Raw genomic sequence first — 21,645 nt, 5'->3', positions numbered from 1 at the left:
ATCTGCCCTGGGAGAGCTGCTCGTGGAACATAATTACGAGGTTTCCCTGCTGAATTGGGCTGTGTGTCATCACCCCCTCCCTTCCCAGAGAGGAGAGCACACTGAGAGCCCTGCAGGCAGCAGCACCGTGCCTGCCCTCCCCATCCTGCAAATCTCTGACTAGCTGTAGCTTTCCACAAAGTATTTCTGTTTCTGAGCTGATTTTTAAAAATTTCATTTGTTACAAACAGCTATTTACATTAGAGGGAAGTGACAGTGGGATGGATTTGTATAATGGCTGTTCATAGTGGCACAAGTTTATATGATTAGAAATCAACATTGTGAATTATTAGTCTTTTAGCATCATGAAAAGTGACTTTACAAGTGCCTGGTGCTTTTTGGACTCCATCACACCCCCATTATACGTTTTGCTCTCTCTGAAGGGTGACAGCACAGTACTGGAGCTAATTAATTACCTCTTTGAAGGTTAGAGCTTATTAATGACTGTTTACATATAGGTTCCATTGCCTCGTTTTCGTACTTCAGATGATGTTATAAAATCCCTCTGCTTTCAGAGAAATGTCTGGGGTTTTGTAATATCAAAAGAAGCCCACGGCTTGGAAAAATCTTAAACAAGACCAAGCACAACTTTTGTTTCACTGTCTCCCTCCCAGCTCCTTTCCTTGCTGCAACAATTTCTTTTTCTCACACACACACACAGAGTGAGTTTTGGCACCGTGGGGTGAACTCGGTGCTGATTACAAGCTTCCCTTGTAACCACCAGCCTTTTCATTTCTGATATGTGCAACAAAACAAACCTAATAATAGGAATGAAATGACAGCATGGGACAGAAGGCTCAGTGGCACTGAGGAAAACAACAGTTAGGAGAAGCCACAAAGAGAGACACAGGGCAGGCCAGCTCATGTGAAAACAAACATAGTCCATCACAATCACAGTGTGGCCGGAGAAGGAGAAAAATCACAGCTTTTTACATTGTTGAGGGGAGCTGGAATTGCTCCTTTCCTGAGGTGATTTGCTGGATCTCTGTGTACTTTCACCAGCAGCACAGTTAAAGAGGTGTGGAGGGAAATCTCCCCAAATTCCTTCAATCCCAGCATTGTGAACATCTTTTTTTAGAGCACAGATAAGTTTGAAAAACTGAGTGGCTTAGCGTGATCAGCCACAGTTTGGATCAGATGTGGCAAAATCCTGCAAACAGAGCACTGTAGCTGATGGCCTTCCCTGCTGAGTAGTACTAGCAAGGGATCATAATCCAGAAATTCTGCTGTTAAGCTGAATTTATCACACTGAAGTAGTGCTGTTGCATCATGTGAGTAGATACTGAAGATAAAATGTGTTTATAATCAGAGGAAAGAAAAGATTGTTAACCTCTGTACAGAGATAAACTCCCAGTGAGAGTTAGGAAAAGGGATAATCCCCAGGGCATGGGCTCTTGCTGCTCTGTATTTGCACAGCACATTGCTCATGCTCCTGCCTGTTGGATGTTACTGTAATAGACAAGATTAATACTAATATAGTTTTAAATATTTGCATGATTTGGCTCTTGAGGAGTGTCTCAGCCTTAGCGTATTAATTTGTTATCCATGAGTGCACCACAGTAAATCTGCAATGTTTAATTTATTAGTGATTTCATTGAGCCTTGGCTTGCTGTCTAGCAGGTTTTCATCTCTGATAACTGCAGGGCTGACTTTCTTGCTGGCAAATAGATGCTCCATATATCTGTCACTCTTTGTCCATCTCATTGCCTCACCATCAACTTCACTCCTTCCTTACTTAAGTCTTCATTTATGAACCTTTATTTATGCTGTTGTGTTCCATCAGCTGCAGGGGTTTGTAATTCCTTTGCTTTGATTAGTGCAGGAGCAGCTTTTTGGGAAGTGGATGTCCTTTCCTTTTCCCTGCACTGCTGCTTTTAGGTTCAGAAGTGGTTCCATTAAAGTTCTTGTTTTGCCAGGTTACCTTGGGTTACAGCCTTTTCTCTGGTTGGCTTCCAATTGTCTACTGAGGTGAAGAACCTTTGTATGAAAGAGAAGGAAAGCTGAGAGCTCTCAGCAGGGTCACTTTGGAGAATTGCCTTTCAGAGCCTCTCTAGAAGATCTTGGTGGCAGCACAGAATATTTTCTGTAATGGTTTTCCCTTTGCTGACCCATGTCCTGATGGGGCCAGGGGTTTGTCCTCAGTGGGAGCTGCTGCTCTTGGTGCAGCAAATAAATTTCCTCCTTAATCAAATAACATGGGAGTTATTTGGGAAGGTCCCTGTTCACCAGAATCACCGAGGTCAAAGTTGTGGCTTTCTGAGTGTTCATGTTCTAAAAGCTCTGCTAGTTTCTATCGTTTGACCAAGCAGAAAATTTTGGGAAGCAGAAGATGTGTCAATGAAGATTTGGATTAATGATGAGTGCAGATAAAAATGGATGTGTTTGGAAAAATGGGAGTAACATTCCTTAGAGGTGTTGAAGAAGCACTCAGTGCATGCAGACAGGAAAGTCCCTTCCATGGGATAAAGATTTCTTTTCAGTCCAGTTGAACAAACAGAGTGGCATGGACACAATTTCTTTCAGAATCAACCCTATTATCCCTTTGTTCAAACTGAGTGTGGGGCTCAACCTCCCTGTGTTGACACCCAAGGCAGATCTTTTTGATGTCTCTTTCTGCTTTCTATTGATTTTTTTTATTTGCAATCAAATAGAGCATATAAAATGTATTTATTATGAGAAACAGGAACAATATATTGTGTTGTCACTAAAAGGATTCAAGGCCTTTCTTGGAACAAAGCATCCTAACAGGCACTGAATGGTGCATTTTAATTCTTTTCATCTAATGAAGTTGTACTTACTTTTCAATTAAATGAGGTATGAGGGCATACATCTATTTTAATTAAATATATGTATTTCTTTATATTCAAATACATGTGAACAGTCATATTTTGAAGTAGATAGGGTACACATGAGCATATAAATAATGTGTGTTTCTGTACACTGTGGATCATTGGTTACAAAAAAAACTGGATCTAGTATTTTAATTTTATTTATCAGCAGACTTCACTGGCGGGTTCCCATCAGTGACAAAGGGACTGGGACAGTGCAAACTTGAACCCATTTCATTTAAAATGTATTTGCTCTGTCACATGTCTCGCATCAAATTATAAACCAAGTCCTTCTCACCTCATAACTCCTTTGCTTGATTCCTTCTCCATATCTTTTAATCCTGTACTGGTAAAGTGATTTAGCAAAGGCTGCATCTGTTTTCTCTTGTTACCTGATAACTTCTTAATGAGGACTAACAGCTTATGTGAGAGCAAGGTCATTAGCCCTAATGGATGGAGGGGACAGCTGATATGGCATGGGAAAGGTTAAAGATTACCCCAGAAGTTTTTGCAAATATACACAACAGCACAGGGCAGTAAGTGCTGTAATGGTTCTGCACTGATATTTCTGTGCTAATGGCCTTGGCCACATCTCTGCACACCTCTCCCTGCTGCAGGCCCACGCTGCTCCCACACTGGTCATTTTCTTCTAGAGAGCTGTCAATTTATGGCTGGTACTTTGCCATCCCATTGCTCTCATTATAAATATTAAAGATATTTTCTAAAACAGGTCGGTTACAGTTTTTAGCCTTTTCCCTTGCCCAGGTATTTTGCCATGTAGCATTTACTGCTTTCTCCTCCCTGCTTTATAAACTGAGAACAAATCATTTTCTAGGATTTTAGCTATTGGCCAAAAAACTGCCTTGTCAGTTTTTGCCAGGAGAGCTGGAATGCATCCCTGTGATGGCACTGGGGCTATTTTAGGTTTATTCCTCAGCTGTCAATATCTGCTTTATGTTACCTCTCCCAGCCTCCTGAGTTCGCCACTCTTAAAACCCGTTTTATTCTCCTCTGCCGTAGCCGGGTATAAAAAGAAATAACAAGAAACAAATGGCAGGATATTACTAAAGACTTTAAACCCCCAAAGCCATTGCTGTGCTAAAGGCCTGGCTCGATTTTAAGTGGAAGTATCTCCATTAGCATTAATGGGGTGAGTCCATCAGCAGAGGCATCTCAGAGGTTAATCAGCCTTCCTGGCTGGCCATGGCCATCGATACCGTGTGGCGCCTGCTGCTGTTGGCCCTTCAGAGGCTTTCCTGACAACACACTAACAGACTTTGTGTAAGTCATTTCCCATGAATTATTAAAACAAACGTTTGGCTGCTAATTGATGAACACTAATGTGTTTTCTAATCACTGCAGTTTGAGATTTTAGCACTAAACAAAGCAGTTGCAATTGATTTGTGGCTGCTTCTTGGTTTCAGCTTGGGATCTGGACATTTTTTTCCTTTTCAATTTAGCAGGCAGCTTAGCTTGTCTTTTTAGTTAAGAATTGGCTTGTTACAGTGTCATTCCATTCGGATCTCTTTTGCTATTTCTTATTTATATTGCATAATAAATCTGTTCAATTCTTTACAGGCAAATAAGGCACAGTCCTTGGTTCAAGGAGAAAATATTTAAAGTTGTAGTTGGGCTTGTTTTTCTTTCAGTCTGCATCTCTCCTACTGTGCCTACTCTGCCTTTTTCTCCAAATAAAATAAAGCTAAATAAAAATAATCTTCAGCATCTTTAGCTGCTAAAAGCTGGTGCAGTGAATGTGTTTTCAAACCCATGTCTGGGAAACATGCAGAGCCTGGAAAGTCCCATTCCTTGTGCTGGGATGTGCCTGGGAGTTCCAGGACCTCGGGGGTGGCATTTTTAATTTTCCTGGATTTGAGTCTCATATTTAGTTTTAATGCTTAATTACTGAGTAAAAAAATGAGTGTGTCAGATGTAGAAAAAGACGAATTCTTAGTCTCTTGCACTGTGCAGAAGACAAAACTCTGTCAGCTTTAGGGGCTGTTTGTATTTCTGTGTGAGCAGTACCCTCCTCACACCCATTGTGGCCTCATCTTTGATCCTTCTATGGACTATGGGAGTAACCAAAATCAAAGTTAAAAAAAACCCCAACACTGGGATACTTAAAATACAAACACATTAAATTATTTGAACATTAAAATACTTCTTTTTTTCAGTAATACTTTGGCATAATTGACTTCCAAAAGAAAGGTGAATTCTTCCATTTGCTAGGACGCCAAATTTTTTCAAGCTGTTTTGTTGCAGCTTTTTGCAGCTGATAGATCACTCCTAAAAAAATCCAGAAGGAATCCGAGCTGAACCCACAGCACAGCCCTAAACATCATTTGAAGGGTTTTTTTTTCCCCCTTTTTTGCAGACAATAAAGACTGGGCTGACAATGGTGGGGAAGGTGGTGACACAGCTGACGGGGACGCTGCCGTCGGGAGCCACCGAGGAGGAAATCCTGGCTCACAGCAACCTCCGCAGGAGTCCCCTGGTGCCTGGGATTGTCACCATCATCGACACCGAGACAGTGGCAGAGGGACAGGTAACAGTGTGCACACAGCCAGAGCCTGCATGGCCACCACAATCCCAGGGAAATCCTTTATGTGGTGATGGGAGTGAAAAATAAACCGGATTTTCACCGCGGCGAGAGTTTTACAGACCCACAGAGCTGGGATAAAATCCTGTTTGGCACTGAAACGCAGCCAAAATATATATTGTCCTTGCAGCATATTTATGTGACACTTTGACAAGATCAAGTGTGAAGTGTCACATTTTGTCTCCCCAACACTTGTTCCTAATTGACATTGATTGATGCTGATCAGTCAAAGTGGAGATGGAATCTGATGATTTTTATTAATAAAGAACGTGTCTGGAATGTGGGGTTGTTTGGGAATGGGGGGAGTTGTTGAATTCCAGGTTAAAAAAGTTGATGGGACAAGTTGGGTATGAAGTGTAAAAGTTACAATTTTCTGTAAATCCCAAATGCAGTCGAGCACAATGCTGTTTGGTGAGGCATTTGCACTGTTTTATAATAATAGAGTAAATTTACTGTACATAAAAATACACAGTGCAGTGCATCAGGGAGAATCATTTGTTACAAACTCCACACCATTATCACACAATTTTTAAATTGCTGGATTTTCCTGTCTTTATGACAGGGAAGATATCCATGTCTTTTTGTGTTTGATTCTACCACTCATTTAATTTTAAAGTGGCTGATCCTGGATTCAGTGTTTATGCAGAACTCCCACACACTTCATTATTCTGTAACTAGTGTGTGAGGTTTTTTTTTTTTTCTCATGGTCACATTTATGGAATTTAAAGCAAAAAAAAACTTTAATTTTTTCTTGTTTTCCCCTATCTTTATGATGCTCATTGCAAGTAAGTTGGTGAGGTATTAAGGGCATATCAGAAGTAAAATATTTAGCTAAGTTTATTTTTTTTTCTTGACAGGAAAATAAAATCCTTTACTTGAAAAAAAAAGAAAACCAAACAAAGAAAAACTTCTTTATGGTTGTTCCCTAAGAAATAATTTCGGAAGTATTTAGCCAAGCAATGTTGCATTGAAAGAGAATTGTTCATAAAACAGAATAGATATTTTCTACTAAAATTGAAATAAAAGAAAGAAGATAATGGAAAAAAAAATTAAGATCTTAGAGTCAGGTTTTAAAATAATTCTCTTGGCGGCTGGGATTTGTTTTTATTTCCAGGAAAAAAACCCAACATTTTCTTGGCTCTTCATATACACTAAGGAAAGGGAAAAAAAAAGACAAATTTGACTTCATAAATTTCTGATGAAGCTGTTTAATGTGGTCATTATTTCTGCTGGTTGCTGTCTGTGCTTTGATTCTTCTGCATAGGCCTAGGGGGGAAAAATGATAGATCTTAGGTTTTTAAGGCTTGTTATATATGATTTAGAGGTTTTATGAACTTGTCCTCTGACCCTAGCAATAGTAGGGAGCTATCAAAGCCTAAAGGGCACTCCAGGAGAGGAGCTGTAAAAATGATAACGTTTGTCTTGTCCAAACCCTGCTGCTCTAACATAAATAAGCCATCAGCTCTAGGAAAAAAAAAGTTTTGTCTTGCACCTCTAGGAAGTTGGATATCCTGATTGTGTGTATTGCATTTATATTTTTGTGATCTGAAGCTTTTAAATGCTGTTAAATTATATCATTTATTTCCAGTGCTGTTATTTGCTTTCAGAATTATATTTATTTCCAGGAAAAAAGAAAATGCCCTTTCTTCTACATTGTTAGATTTTCATGGTGCGGGAGATTTTCTTTAAACAATTTTTTCTTACTGAAATGTCCCTCTGGCAAAAAGAAAGCTGCTTAAAAATAAAAAATACACTTTGTACGTGGTTATTCCACACTGCCAGTACAGAACCTTCTCCTGTGAGGGGTGTCCTGGGTGCTCCCAGTCCCTCTGAGTCTTTTCCTGTGCCTCCAGCTCTGTTTGCAGTGGAAATGTGAGTTTTTGTGCAGACGTGAGCGGGTAGATCCTGGTTTTGGCAGGGATGTGATGCTGTGTGCTGGCAGGAGAATTCCAGCAGGGAATGCCAGTGTGGATGGCACTTGTTTGTGCTGGCTGGCTGACCCTGGCTGGGTTTGGGGCAGGATTCAGGGAAGTGTTTCAGCACCTCTGAGCTCTCAGCGAGGTGAGAATCTCACAGAGCTCATGGTGGCTGCCCTGGGCTGCAGCAGACACTGCAGCGTGGAGCTGACCCCAGCTGTGAGCTCCTCATGCCCAGAATCTCTGACTTTGTTGTACTCTCCTGTGGAAAATCAGTTTGCTGGGCGTGGTCACTGAGCTCCATGCTCACTTTGGCTGAGATGGAGGGCTGCTGGGGCAGGCTGGTGATGCCAAGTCCTGTAAAACAGTCCTCTCTGTTTTAGGGTCACTGTCTGTTCCAGTGGTTTTTCTAAAGTTACTGGTTTGTAGGATCACAGATTCACAGAATCAGTGAGTTTGGGAAAGACCTGCAGGATCATCAAGTCCAGCCTTTGACCGAATCCTGCCATTCCCATGAAACCAAATTGCCAAATTTGCTCAGTTTTTTTGAATCCTCCCAGGGATGGGGACTCCACTTTCCTGTGGGGGAACTCCTCTTCACTGCTGAACCACTCTCAGTGAAAGGATTTTTCCTTGTTTGTTCACCCCAGTTTTCAGATTCCTGAAAAGAAGAGTTTTGAGTGGAATCAACAAACCCTTCCTGCTGGGATGAGATGCCTGGTTTGGGATGTTCCTGGCTGTCCCCATCAGGCTCTTCCTCCTCTCACTGAGAAACCCTGAATTTAAAATTCCAGCCAAGAATTTTCTGGGCTAAATGAACACTCGGAAAGCCTTGAATCCCATTGAGCAGGGGTTGGTGTGTGCTCACATGGGTTCCAGCCTTGTCACAGCTGAGGGCAATTTCAGAAGCAGGGAGGAATTATTTTCCTATCATCAGTGCCCTCCTAATGTAAAATAAATACCTCACCTCCTTCAGGTCCATAAAGATTTCTATCACCTGCACAGCCTAACTAAGAATTTGGGTGTTGCAGTGAAAGATATATTTTCCAAGTAATAAAATATGCCTGTAAGATAAGATACAGTAAAAAAAAAAGTTTTAAAAAGAGAAAGAAAATGGAAGACAGCAATAAATCTAAGGCAGGCAAATACATCACTTTGGATGAAAAATAAGATTTTTTTTTTTTTAGTGGGGAAGCATTTTTTAACATACATGTGACTAAAGTTTTGCAAATGAATGATGCAAGTACTTTTTCAGTTATTTCAGGCACAGCACACAGGTTCTTAAGATGGACTGAGCTGCTCTGTGCATGTGTACAAATATAACAATTTCTGTGCCAGGAGGGTGATGAAGGGACGTGTTTTGGACACAAACCAGGAGGACGAACTATACTTTTCATTATTTTAAAATAATTTCTCCCATTTTAAGGCATTAAATATGAGGGATGTGAGAGGGAGCTCGATGTGTGTCATTCACTGCCCTGTGCTGCCATGGCAGAGGGTGAAATGCAAACTCACCACTGAAAAATCCACAATTAAAGACCAAAGAACTCTCCTAACGTAATCTTGCAGGATTAAATCTGCAGGGGAAAGTATTTTTAATAAACCTTATGAATGTAGATATTGTAGTAAACTCTCATCCCCAGCAGTTGTTTATGAGATAGCTCCTACTTTCAGAATTGGTGCTACTTTAAGAAAATTTGAATTATGAGGTAATTAAATAAATGCAGAGGAATGCAGAATTATTGACATTGGCTGTCAGGAGATATTTGTAAAAGGAATAAAAATAATTATCAAGATGCCCAAGTAACTTTGTGGTAAACCAAAATATGTTAACAAGGTTGTGTGCTTGTTTAAACTTCCTTCTAATGAAGTGTTAGCAAACTTTTCAGTTAGATGGAAGGACTATTTATTTGAATCCCTTAATTAGTTGAAATGGATAAACCTAAAGCTGTACAGATGTCCTCTTTTTCAGTAATTGGAATTAAATGTGTAAGACTTTATTGGCTTGGGTTTGAAAGAAAAATTATTTTCTTTCGACCTTTGTTTCTGTATTCTTAATTAATTCATCCACTGGGCCACCCACGTGCAGGCTGCAATAATGACCTTGCTCAAAAGTCACCAGTTTTGGGGCAGAATGTAAATCTGTTCAACATCTAACAGTTGGTTGACAGAGAAAGATGTGGCCAGTTCAAAATCCAAAACTCCACACTGGGTGTGTTCTCCGGGGCTGTGATGGATGAAATCTCACCGTGCAGCTCATCCACTGCTCAGCAATATTGGAGGGAATATTTTCAAACCAGCTCAGCAAAATAATATGTTGATCTATTTATGTTTTAAAATGGGATCAGGGCTTTTTTTTTCTTTTTTTCCTGTTCCCTATTAACTTTTTATTGCATTAAAGAGGAATTTTCGGGGAAAAAAGCAGCTGCAGTTTCCAAAGTTCATTTTCATTTGATGAGGAGTTGGTATTGAACCAAATCAAGATACTTATCAGGAGCAGGAATTGTTGTGAAATTTTGGTCTGAAGCAAAAAGAAGCTCAAAGAGTCAAGCATATTCAATAATCAAACTTTAACTACAGACATAATTCCACTGGTCATTAACACCAGGGCTTTTATTTTAGGAGCAGCTTTGGCAAAAGCTGATGTGATGTCCTGATGCTCAGCTATTTGGCCTCAATTTTCTTCACTTTTTATATCTCCATGTATTACAGAAGAATTCTTTTTATATATAAATATAAAAAGAGCAACAGGATTCCCTCAGAGCATAATACTGTCTGCCTCACTTTTATTAAAGGAGATCTGGTTTTTGTCAAGAAGACATTTTTGTCTCAGATAAATGGTTCAGGCTGAGCATGAGGCTGGTTTGAGTTTATGCTGGATTCTATTAAAAGGAGTGCAGTAGTTAATGCCACAGATCTATCACTTTTAGCCCCTTTCCACTGAAGTTTGACCTTGGCTGTAACTTGGGGGAGGCTCTTTGTGGATCAAACTCCAGCTCCAGCTCTTTAAAGCGTTGGGGTTCTCAAGTGTACAGCAAATATTTGTTATACAATATTCATATTTATAATTATTGCCAAACCTATTTGTTTTTATGATGATGGGATTACTCTTTTCTTAATTGTATTAAGAGTAGGACCTGCTTGATTAGATTTGGGTCCATTTTTATTTGTGTTACTTTCATGTTTTATTTAAAAACATGTCTCCACTGGGATAAATAGTGTAATTTGCCTTTAACGATTAAAATAATTAAAGTCATAATTACGAGTGGCTTCTGTTCAGCAGTACTGAAAATACCACAGAGGAAGGAAAATATGGCACAGGAGAAAAAAAGCTCTGGCTGCAGTTATCCCCTGCCCTGGCAGCAAACACTGCTGGCTGGTAGTAAATGCAACGCTGCCCTCGGTGCTTTGTCTCTTCTTTTAGGGTGAGATAAAGATGATTTGGTGAATCTTTGATAAACTTCAGAGTTCTGCTGTAACAGAGCTGCTTTGGGAGCTGGTTTGGCTCAGCACTTCCAGCCACAGGCTCTTTGGCTGGGCAGGTTTGGGGAAAATCCTCTTGCAGCTCTTGATAAAATATTTTTGGGCATCAGGAGCAGCTGAGGGCTCGTTCACGAGGAGCCTTGGTAGAAAAATCTCAGTGTTGCTCTCTTGTTGGGAGCTCTGCAAGGAGGATCCTGCTGGAGCTCAGTGACTCTGATCCCCAGAGCAATGCTGAGATTTCTGAACCTTTCTCAATGAGAGACTTTGGAAGGGTTTTTAGCAGAGTGGTTAGAGGCCACTACCTTGGAGAAGGAAGCCTGTTTGGGAGGGAAAAAATTGCAGCCTTGGGATTCCTGTGGGCTCTGCAGGCTCTGTGAGGGAGAATGAGCTGTTTCCCTTGAGCTCCCTGACAGCCCCTGCATGTGTTATTAGGGAAATTGTCCCTCTGTTTTGATTTCCAGGAAAAATTCCCAACTCTGCTGTTTTCAGGGGCACGGAATCCTCAGCTGGCTGGAGGAGCTGGTGGTGCTGGTTTGATGTTGCTGAAGCACCGGGTGTTGTATCAGCATCATTTTGATTTCCTGAAGTTCTGTAAAAAAGGAAAATCACGCTGGGATTTAAAGCTGTGCAAGCTCTGAACTGGGATGGGAACCAGGCTTTGGTTTGGTGGCATCTTTGTGAGGGACATTTGGTTGATGATGGAGTTAAGTCCAATTCCTTGGATTTTTTTTTTCCTCCTGCCTTTGTAGTGTTGGAATTGTAAAAAGTGTTATTTGTTATCCACAAGTGCAGTGCAGAAAAGCAGGGAGAGGACCTGACAAATCCTGAAGATTTCAATAGATGGTGATTTAAAAAAAGCACTTTTCTCTGTTCCTAAAGGATTTATTTTTTCATGCTGATTTTAAAAAGAAGAAGAATATTTTTTCATCTTTGCATGCAAAAGCAAGTGTTGTTTCCACGTGTGTTCCCAGAGCCAGTTCTGTCCATTCTGACACAGGCAGTGACACACATCAGGACTGAGAAGGGAGCCCTGAATGTCACATTCCCCACTGCCCAAGATTTCCAAATTTTTGAGTGGTGAAGGTGCTTTTGTGGTTGGTTTTTTTGGCTTTTATTTTGCTTTACTTGGTTAGTACAGGGGATGAACATACTTGAATTTGAATCTGCAAAGGTCTATTTGCTGTACCAGCTTTTATAGTGAAAGGAGGAGATCTTTAAAAACTCCTTTTGGAGTATTTTTTTTCAATAAGATATTTTTAAGCAGTAAATGACAAAAGAATTGAAAGCATGGGATCAGTTAACATCATATACAAACAGAGATTTGGCCTTTTTTGAGTTCTCAAGTTTTCTAAGTCTGTTTCTAAGTCGAAGGTGTTTTGCAGTTTTTGATGTTGCGACTTCTTGCTTTGTATCATATTTCCAGAGGAAAAATATTCAAGGATCAGCTTGCCATCCAGTGCTCCTGCCTGTTGGACAGGGGTTTATGTTGCAGGGGTGATAGCAGCAGTGCATTTATCATTTTTATTTTTTTCTCAGATAAAGCCATGTTGAATTAATCCTGTAGAAGAGGCTGCATATGAAATAACCCTGTATAACCGTTTCTAGCAATGATTTAGCTCCTGTGACACCCACACATTTCTGATTGAATATTCTTATTTAACAGGCTGGACCTGCTGTAAAGCTGCTTTATGGTGTTAGTTGGTCATTATCATTTCTCTTTAATTAGAGCCAAGCGTTGAGGCTGAGCCCAGAGCGGGAGCAGTGGTAAATGGTGGCTGGAGTGCCTGAGGTTCCCTGCGTGAGGGCGGCTGTGCTCCTCTGCAAAGCCTTCGGGACATCTCCAGCCCCTCTGGTTTCGTGGTTCTGGAAGGAGCACGAAATGCTGACGAGGGAGAGCAAAGCCATAATTGTGCTGTGAGGTGCCAGAGCTCCGGGCTCTGCCAGCCCAGCCCAGCCCAGGCCCCTCCAGCCCTGCTCCAAACGCCGCCAGAGGATCCCTCGTTTCTGAAGCAGAAAAATAGCTTCAAACTATTGTGATACCTGCTTGGGGTAGGAAAACCTTGCAGATTGTTTTGGAAGAGGCAGACAGATTATTCAGGGTGGTTTTGCACTGTCTTAGTAAGAAGATGGGTTTTGCTCACCACAAAACCCCCTTTTTCAAGTCCTCTTCTGACTGATCTTTCTTTTTGTTTTACTTAATTCAGCTTTTAGGATGATGTAATCAAGGAGTAAAATACTCCTACAGCTCTTGCATGGTTTTGTCCACACATCTTCTGGTTCTTTTCTATAAATCTAGGAATATCTTCGCTTTTTATGCAGTTAAACTTAGATATTTTGTGCCTTTGTGTGTCCTCAAACTCAGCTTTGGTTTGACTGGGCCAGGAGTTTTACCAGCTTCAAATTTGCTTTTGTTTAAAACACCAAAAGCTCATCCTTTTTCCCTTTCCCCAGAAGCTGCTGCACAACACAGATCTCAGTCCAGGTATTTCCTTTTCCACTGAATTTCCCCACACTGTGTAAACTCTCTGCTATATTTTAATTCCATTTTTGTTCACAAGAAAGTATTTTATGAGGGCCTGATTTTTTTGCTAGCAACCTTTGTAACAGTGTTACCTCATATTGAGTGAGGCAGTTTCAAGTTGGAGAAAATTCCTGTTAACTGTGAATTCCACAGTGCAGCTGCTTCCATCCATGCTCCCACCCTTGGCATTCCTTGCATCCTTTGGAAATCCAGATCCCTCAATTCCAGCACCACTGACAGCAGGATGGAAGCTGTGCTGTTCCCACCTGAGAGACTCCTGGAAAGCAAACCCTCTTTCTCTGGGGTTTGATCTGGTCTTCCACTTATTTGCTTGATGTACTTGGGATCAAAATACTGATTTATGTAAGGGTTAAATATTCCCTTTTCTTTCTAGGATGTCATTTTGTTATTGGAAACCTCAAATGGAGCTTCCTGCACAGCATGGTGTAGTGAGCTCTTTTGCAGTCAGCAATAATTCATGGAGCAAAATGGGACTATTTTTCTGTTTTCCCTAATTTGAATATGATAAACAAATAGGAAATCAGGCATAAAGTGGATAATCCTTTCTGGTTATTGGAGCAGGTCTCATGTGTCTGTATCTGAGAGAGTTCCCAGGATGGTTGGTGTTGAGCTGACAGGCAGGTACCCTGGCAATGTGAGCACCTACACACCAATCCCTGTGTCAGTAAATGGGGATTTTCCCTCTGGAGTGTTTTCCCCCCTAATCTGGGCTGTGTTCTGTCCCCAGGTCCTGGTGAGTGAGGACTCAGACAGCGATGGCATCGTGGCCCATTTCCCTGCTCATGAGAAGCCCATTTGCTGCATGGCCTTTAACCCCAGTGGTAAGAGATTCTTCTGGGTTTTGGGATGGATGTAAACAAGGAGTAAATCCCATGGGAACGAGTCCCCTGGCTTTGGAGGGATTGCTGGTCCCACTGGGACACTGCAGTGACCTGCTCTGTGGAGTGCTGGATGTGTGATTTGTCTTTTCTGGAAATGTCAAACTTTAGCAACTCTTTTACTGTGGTAGGAGGGATTCAGTAGATTCAGTCCCTCTTCCTGCTGAGGAATTCCTGTCTGTTGGGATCCTGCCAGCCAGGTGCACACATGGTTGTGATCCTCAGGTATCCAGAGGATCAGCACATGGATTAAATTGTAGTCCTCCATAAATACAGAAATAAAATTAGTTTCATTGGTTTTTAAAGTAACTTATTATTTCTTTGCTAATTAAGAGTTTGTGATCTTACCCTCTCTCATGAATGAAATCAACTAAAATCTGAAAATACTTGTAAGAAACTCCTCAAAAGTGCTTCTTTCTCTCCTTCCTCTTTATAAATGAACAGTGACTGTGGGCAGCAGGGACAACTACAACTCTTGTGTATTAATTGATCTTATTAATCTGACAATTAACATTACATTATCTGCAGATAAATAATGTTCTGGCTGATTGCAGCAGCACTCAGGGAAATGGTCAGGGAATCCACAGCTTCCAGTGCCTAAATTAACAATTTCTAAAATGCAGCAAATGCCATGAAGATCAGGAAGGTGAAGTCACAATTCAGAGAATGAAACTAAATGTCTGTCATTTATGTTTTCACTTTTGCTGACCAGTTGGTGTCATTCTGACACCCCATCTGTTGTGTCAGAACTCTTTAACAGTGCAGTGCAGTTCACTGGGATTTTGTGACAGAAAAGCTGTATTCTCATCTGCCTGGATTTTCTTGGAAGGGAATTTTTCATGGAGCTCTGTGCAGTGAACTGAGAATCCTCAGTTCCAGAACAGTCATTTTGCTTTGTGCTCTGGAAGAAGGATGATACCTAAAGTGGAGCGATGCTAATTAAATGACATAAATAAGTGAAATAAATACAGCTGCTTAAATTAGAATGGTAAATAGATATTAATTAAATGCCTCCTTAAGAGAGTTTCTAGGATTGTGTAAATTTAAAAGGCCAGCAGAATGTTTATGCAAAACCAAATGAACTTGTTATTTTTCAAAAGGAAGGCTATTTTTGCAAATTGCTGGATACATCTATTACAATTCAATTCTTTGGTTTGCTCAGGTACTGGGATGACAATAACTTAGAGAGTGACACTTAGATCAGATGGTGTTTAATGGCAAAGCACTTCTTTAAGTGGTGTTATTTTTGGCTGCTTGCAGATGCTGTGTGCTTGGGAGATTTGCAGGAGGGATGGGGACAAACCAGCAGAGAACTCTTCCTCCAGTGAGAGCAGCACTTAGCCCAGGATTGTGAGCTCTTCATTTAACATCAAGGCAGGATTTTGTTTGAAGCCAGGGCTGTAACATCATCCCAGCTCATTCTCCAGTGGTCATTGGCAATCAGGCTGAGCTCATTACAGAGAACAAAACAAGAGGTGGCTTTTGATTCTGTCCTTGGCTGCTTGCTCTGAAACCCCACTTTTATTCCTAATTCCAGGCAGTGTCTGCAAGGCTGCACCAGTACACAGTGCCTGCAGAGCTGTGCTGGGGAGGCAAACAGGGAGCACTGCTCTGATTCACTGAAAGTTTTACTTCTGGGTCTGATAAACCCCTTAATCCCATCGTGTCTCAGTGCAGGAACTGCACAGGTGCTCAGGCCTGAGTTTTGGGAGGATCCCCTTATAGGTTTTTATTGTGTTAAAAACGAGCAGAATCCTCCCTTCATTTGGACAGATCAGAGGTATAAAGGCCTTTATGAACTGTGATAATGAAAACCAACTTGTGTGTAAATGATCCACATCTCTCCTTACTACAGGAATTGTTATTTGTGCTTTTGAGAATAATTTTAAAGTCGACTTAAAGGCTGCAGCTTTATTTCAGTCAATTGTCTTTACTTCACCACATTTAAAAGCAAAGTATGGATGTTTTTTATTTGTGCTAAAGCTGAGTTGCTAAATGCATTGTTGCCTACACTTGAGCAAGTTCTCCACAGCCAGTGGACAGTCTGTTCTTTTAGCCCATGAAGTTTCTTCCTGCTGCCCCTGCAGAGGGAAGGAAGGGCCAGATCCTCTGGGTTCCTCAAGGAAGGTGTGTTTTGGGCACAAAGTCTCGAGGATGCAATGTGGGAATAAGTGGAACATAAAAACCTGTAGAGATGTTATTTCCACAATTTATAGATGAAATAAAGTGTAGAGAAATCAGCCCTAAATTTTAGATATGATCAATAATTCTGGAGTCTTGGTGTTTGAGCGTTGAGTTTGGTGTTGGAGGACGATGCCAGGACATTTTCTGTGGGCACTGCTGCTCTTCCTCTGGAATTCCACTTTCCATGGGAGCCTCGAGTGATGCAGACCAGTAATGAATAATTTTGGAAGCTGGGCTGAGCTTCTGAGCCCACCAGAACAGGGGATTGTGCTGGGATCCCAATTCCTGTGGGAATTCCTGCCGTGGTCAGTGCAGAGCCTGAGCTGGACTTGGCCTCCTGGGCTCCAGATGGGATTTCCAGGAGCATCCATACAAACATCTCCATCCCTTGTATCTGGTTTGGGAGGCAAGTTAAGTGTAGAAGTTTTCATGTCTGTTCAGAGGTTGTTTAAATCATTCACTCCTGGTTTTGGAAGGTTTGTGCACTGCCAAGAACTATATGTACAACAAACCCTGTGGGCAGCCAGGAAAGATGAGAATTATCCCGTTTGATTTTTTAGAGCTTCTGCTTCAATTTCCCATTTGTTAAGGTGAGTGAATAGCCTTAGAGCCTCTGAAAAGGACATTTTGTTACCTAAGCTTCCTGGTGGTCTTCTCCTGGGACAGCTTTTCCCAATAAAAGCTTTTCTCTGGACTCAGATACTGCATAGAGGGGTTTTCCAGCTGCAGGACTCGATCCTGGCTTCTCACCCTTCTACAGGGAGCAAAAGAGACAATATTTTTCAATAAAAGCCCTTAAAACAAACTGAAAATACAATGATTAAAAGATTTCTATAGCTAAATCCACACTCAATTTTGGGAGTAGTATCAGCTTTTAAATCGATGGGACGGGGTAGGTACATTCTAATTTTAGTGTCAAAGAGGAAAGTTTCAAATAAGATTCTCAATTAGTAAACAGCTAAAAATTATGCTCATTTATAAATATCTGTTTTTTTTTTTTTTCTTTTCTGGTAAATAAATGATCTGCTTTCCAGAAGTGTTGCTCCTGCCAGCTTGGCAGCTGAGAGCTGTGAAGTGCAAGACATTGAAAATTTAAAATAATTACGCTTCCTTGGCTACAAAAGAGATTTTCCACCCATTAATAACAAGAAAATTAATGTTGGGCCAGCAGTAAAACAGATTAAACTGTGTCCCCCTTGGGATGCCTGACTGCACCTTTAACAGACCTGAAATTGCTCTGATTATTTTAATGTTCTGTATTGAAACGTGACAGTGGCCTTGAGTTAATAGTTAAAGAGGCTGAAATTGGAACACCTCTGCACAAGTTTTTTCCTATTGATGAGAGAGTGTGGGCAGGAAAACACTCCTGGAGAGTAAATCAAGCTGTAATTATTTAATGACAGAATAATTCTACAGTTTTTTTGTTCATTTTCTTCTGGTTTTCAACTTGAATTATTGCCTTGGAAGACAAATATGTTAAAATTAAAGCAGTTTGATGAGTTGCAGTTATAAATGTTGCGTCCCTATGTCTCATGTCACCAAAAGGAGGAATCCTTGATGATTGATGGCTTGATCAAGAATTGCATTTTGGGTTGGTTGTGAAGGAAGAGCTGTAGCCATGGATTATTTTAGGAGTTATAAGAGTCATAGGGAGTTATTTATTCACAAAATAATATTTTATTTTGCTTCTCTTTCTTTTGACTTCTTGGGATTTTTAAAATATTTACATTAAATCTTTACGTGCTTGCATTTATTTTGCGGTGAATTTTGCTAAAATCAGAATTTCATTGTTTAGTTAAGGTTTTTTTGAGACCCAGTTTTGTAACTGCAGCACATGGTCCACTTGGGAGTACCCAGGGGTTGAGCAGCTCTGATGTTTGGCTGTATTTTCACTTGCCTGGGAGAGGGGTTGAGTGGGTATAAATAAAGCTGCTGTTCCTGGGTCGGGCCAGATGCCTCAGAAAACCATGGGCCATATAAACTTGGTCACATGAATGCAATTGCTCAGCCCAGGGAGCTCAGTGGAACAGGAATCCTGTCCCAGTGAGCCTGTGGAAGGTGGCAGTGCCAGGAGAAATCCGTATGGACTGAACCAGAGCTGCTCTAAGTCGCTGTGGTTCCCCTGAGCGCTCTGAGCCTGTCATTTGGGAACCTCCAAAGCTCGGTACCAACCTTGTGTGGGATCCACGTCAGATTTCCAAACTGAAGTGTGAGAGGCTCGTACTTTTAATCACTTTTTGGACAGGCAGTGAGTTGGTGCAGTGGCTGGACTGGTCTCTCCGTGGCTGGGCATGGAAATCTGAGGGTTGCATTCCTAAATGCAGACTATCCATGGATCCACATTCCCTCCGTGCTGATGTGTGCCTGATTCCCAGCACTCGTGCCCTTGGTGTTTTGCAAAGAAAGCCAACGCAGCTTGAAGGTGTCGAGTCCTTCAGTGGGTGCTGGCAGAGTGGCACAGTTTGGGGAGGTGGAAAACCCTCTGAAAACTGAAGGGAAGCTCCTGGTGAAGCTCCAAGCCGTGTGGACCTCACTTCTATGCACGCAATCAACAGCTCTGCAATTAGGGAGGTGTTATAAATAGGATGTGGTGGGGCTGCCCAGCGCTCTCTAATTTGCCCCCGGCGCTGCCAGGAGCTGAGAACTCCGTGTCCCATCAGCAGCTCCAGTCCCACCCTCAGGCCAAGCCTCATCAGGCAGGGGGGAGGAAGCTCTCAGATAAACACGGCGCAGCCTCAGCTCCCAGTCGCTCCTGGCTTCCGCTTCCAGGCCCTATAATTAGAAGTCCTTCTTTTCCTTGTATTCCCAGTTGACGCAAATGCTTTTTGTGGCTTGGCACCTCATTTAGGGCGTGGGCTTAGTTTATGGCCAGGCCAGAGTCTGGTTTAGTCTTCTGATACTGCATAAATAGCTCTTAACCCACAGTCTACATCTGTACTAGTTTTTCCTTTTATGCATATATTCCTCGTGTTTTTATTTCTCTCCTGAAAGAAGCTGATTGTTTCCCCAAACAGAATGCAGGAAAAGTAGGAAGCTGTAAATTAAGGCAGGTAAAACAAAGCTTTGCTAATTTTTTTCCCCATCTAGGATATCTGTTCCTTTGAAACTGGATTTTAATCATCTCTGTGGATTTAAAACAACCACACAGTAAAACAGTCATTAATTTAATCTGGCTGCACCCTCGTACTGTGGATAAGCAAAATCAGAATTTTTGTAATGAGATATATACTAAATGAAGTCTGGTTTACACATAAATTTCCACTGGGTCCTGTGTATGCAAAACTTGCAGTGAATTTCAGCTGTTATCTGTTAAACAGGGATTAATGCCAGTTGGAAAAATAAGCAGGAAATCCTCAAGAATTATTCACTTTTCATCTCTGATTATTCACCCATAAAGTCCCTCATAAGAGAAGACATTCAGACTGAACTTAGCACGGCTTTAACCTGTATTTCCGTCTAAAGAACTTTTTGGGAAAACTCGTGAGGCCTCTTAAGAAGCTTGAGTTGAAGTTTCCTGCACTTGAAAGTGAAAGTGAGGTAGGACCAGGATTCTTCTGGTTTGTGTTTCTCCGCTGGGATTAGCAATTCCTGCTGGGATGCTGCAGGGAGATGGAGAGAGAAACAAAATGGCTGAGCTGTGATAATGGAAAACTGGGATTCTTCAGTGTGAAGTAATGAGAGCTGGAAAATCCCACCACAAACCCCAGCCCAGTGTTCTGAAACATGGGTGATTTATTGTTTGAATAACAGGGGTGAGGAAGAGATTTCAAATTGCTGTTTTATAAATACACGTTCTTTCCCATCTGTGGTGTTGTGCTTGGGACCTCCGTGTTGATACAAGTCCTGCCAGAATATATTTGTACTTCAAATGCAAATGTGGGTGTGAAAGGACCTCCTTTAACTTACTGAAAAAGAGTCTCTAATACAAGTGAAGGGCCTGTTTTCCCTGGGCTTTCATCTAATAAATGCATTTATTCCAAACGGGACAGGCAGCAGGAATTTAGATTAGATACAAATTGCCAAATCAGATACCACTCATCTTTCTGTTTTTAATTCAAATCCTTTCCAGCCACAAATGTATTATCTTTCACCTCTGCACTCCTTCAAGTTAGCAAAAACAGAGAAAAGAAACCCCAAACCAAACCCAGAAAACCCAAAGGCAAAGCACACATGGAACCAAGAGCTGGGAGCATCATCTGGAGCTGCTCAGAGCTGCAGGTAGACAAGTGAATGTCACTTGGGATCCAGGGTGTCACTGAAGGAACAAACAGGGACCACCACGGGTTCTGGGGGCTCCTGTGCCACAGGTGTTGGTGTTTGTGCCCCAAGTGAGCCCTGCTCTGCCTGAAGAGGGTGGGGAAGAAGCCTGTGAGGAGCAGGGGGGATGATACCCTCCCTGCAGCACCCGCAGACACCTGCGGCTCTCGCCAGCGCTGGAAACCAGATCCTGCTGAGCTGAACACCCATGGACTGCATGGATAACACAGGATGGTGATCCCGGTGTTTTCAATGGCTCAGGATCATTGCACAGCATTTTGTCTCCAGTTCCAGACCGATTTTTGGCAGATTTAGGGGTTTTTTTTTACCATCTTCCGTGCGCCGTGCCGTGCACTCGGATCCACACGAAGAACGCTATGCTGGGATCTCTGGGTGCGCTCAGCCCTGGGTCTGCATTTATAAAAGACTTCTCAAACCTTGGGGGAGGAAATAATACCTGTTTGCAGAGCTTGTCTGCTCAGTATTCAGAGAAGTCTTATGGATCCACCTCCTCCAGCTTCTCCTTCTCCAAGGTCCTTTCCATTGGGAATAAGAGAGCACCAAAGGACCCAAAGCACCCTCCACGTCTATATAAAGTGTCTAATGCATGAGGAGAGACAAACATGGGAATAGAGAAGATAAATTCTTACTGGTTTGAATTAGATCTTTTGGAATATCCTCGCTCCAGTAACAGCAGCAGCCTAATTCCAGCACACAAACCCCTCTTTGCTTCCAGCTTTCTCTGCTGGAAATGCTATATATTATTGAGGACCGCACACTTCACTAGAAGGGAAGTGTAGTTTGTGATGTTGCAGAACAGAATTAATGCAAATTGTGTGCATAATCCCACACGAAAGGCTTGGCTGCCTTGCACCCGAGCAACTTGAGCTGTATTTCCTATCAACACAGTCACTACAAA

At 41.7% G+C, this 21,645-nt stretch overlaps 1 protein-coding gene across 12 annotated transcripts in view; it reads left to right on the top strand.

The window, feature by feature from the left end:
- BCAS3 (BCAS3 microtubule associated cell migration factor) overlaps window positions 1-21,645 on the top strand; it is a 299,013-nt gene that overhangs the window by 48,380 nt on the left and 228,988 nt on the right. For all 12 annotated transcript variants that reach the window (XR_008440115.1, XM_053995311.1, XM_053995318.1 and 9 more), the window contains 2 exons: window positions 5,242-5,412; window positions 14,135-14,228. Coding sequence is in view for 11 of the 12 variants with exons in the window: in XM_053995311.1 (XP_053851286.1) it covers window positions 5,242-5,412; window positions 14,135-14,228 (265 nt within the window). In the remaining variant the exon portion in view is untranslated. The remainder of the gene's footprint in view (window positions 1-5,241; window positions 5,413-14,134; window positions 14,229-21,645) is intronic.

This window comes from Vidua macroura, chromosome 20 (assembly GCF_024509145.1).
Source record: "Vidua macroura isolate BioBank_ID:100142 chromosome 20, ASM2450914v1, whole genome shotgun sequence".
NCBI classification, from domain to species: domain Eukaryota; kingdom Metazoa; phylum Chordata; class Aves; order Passeriformes; family Viduidae; genus Vidua; species Vidua macroura.
The sequence above is the reverse complement of the archived record's forward strand: the minus strand, read 5'-3'. Positions and strand labels throughout refer to the sequence as shown.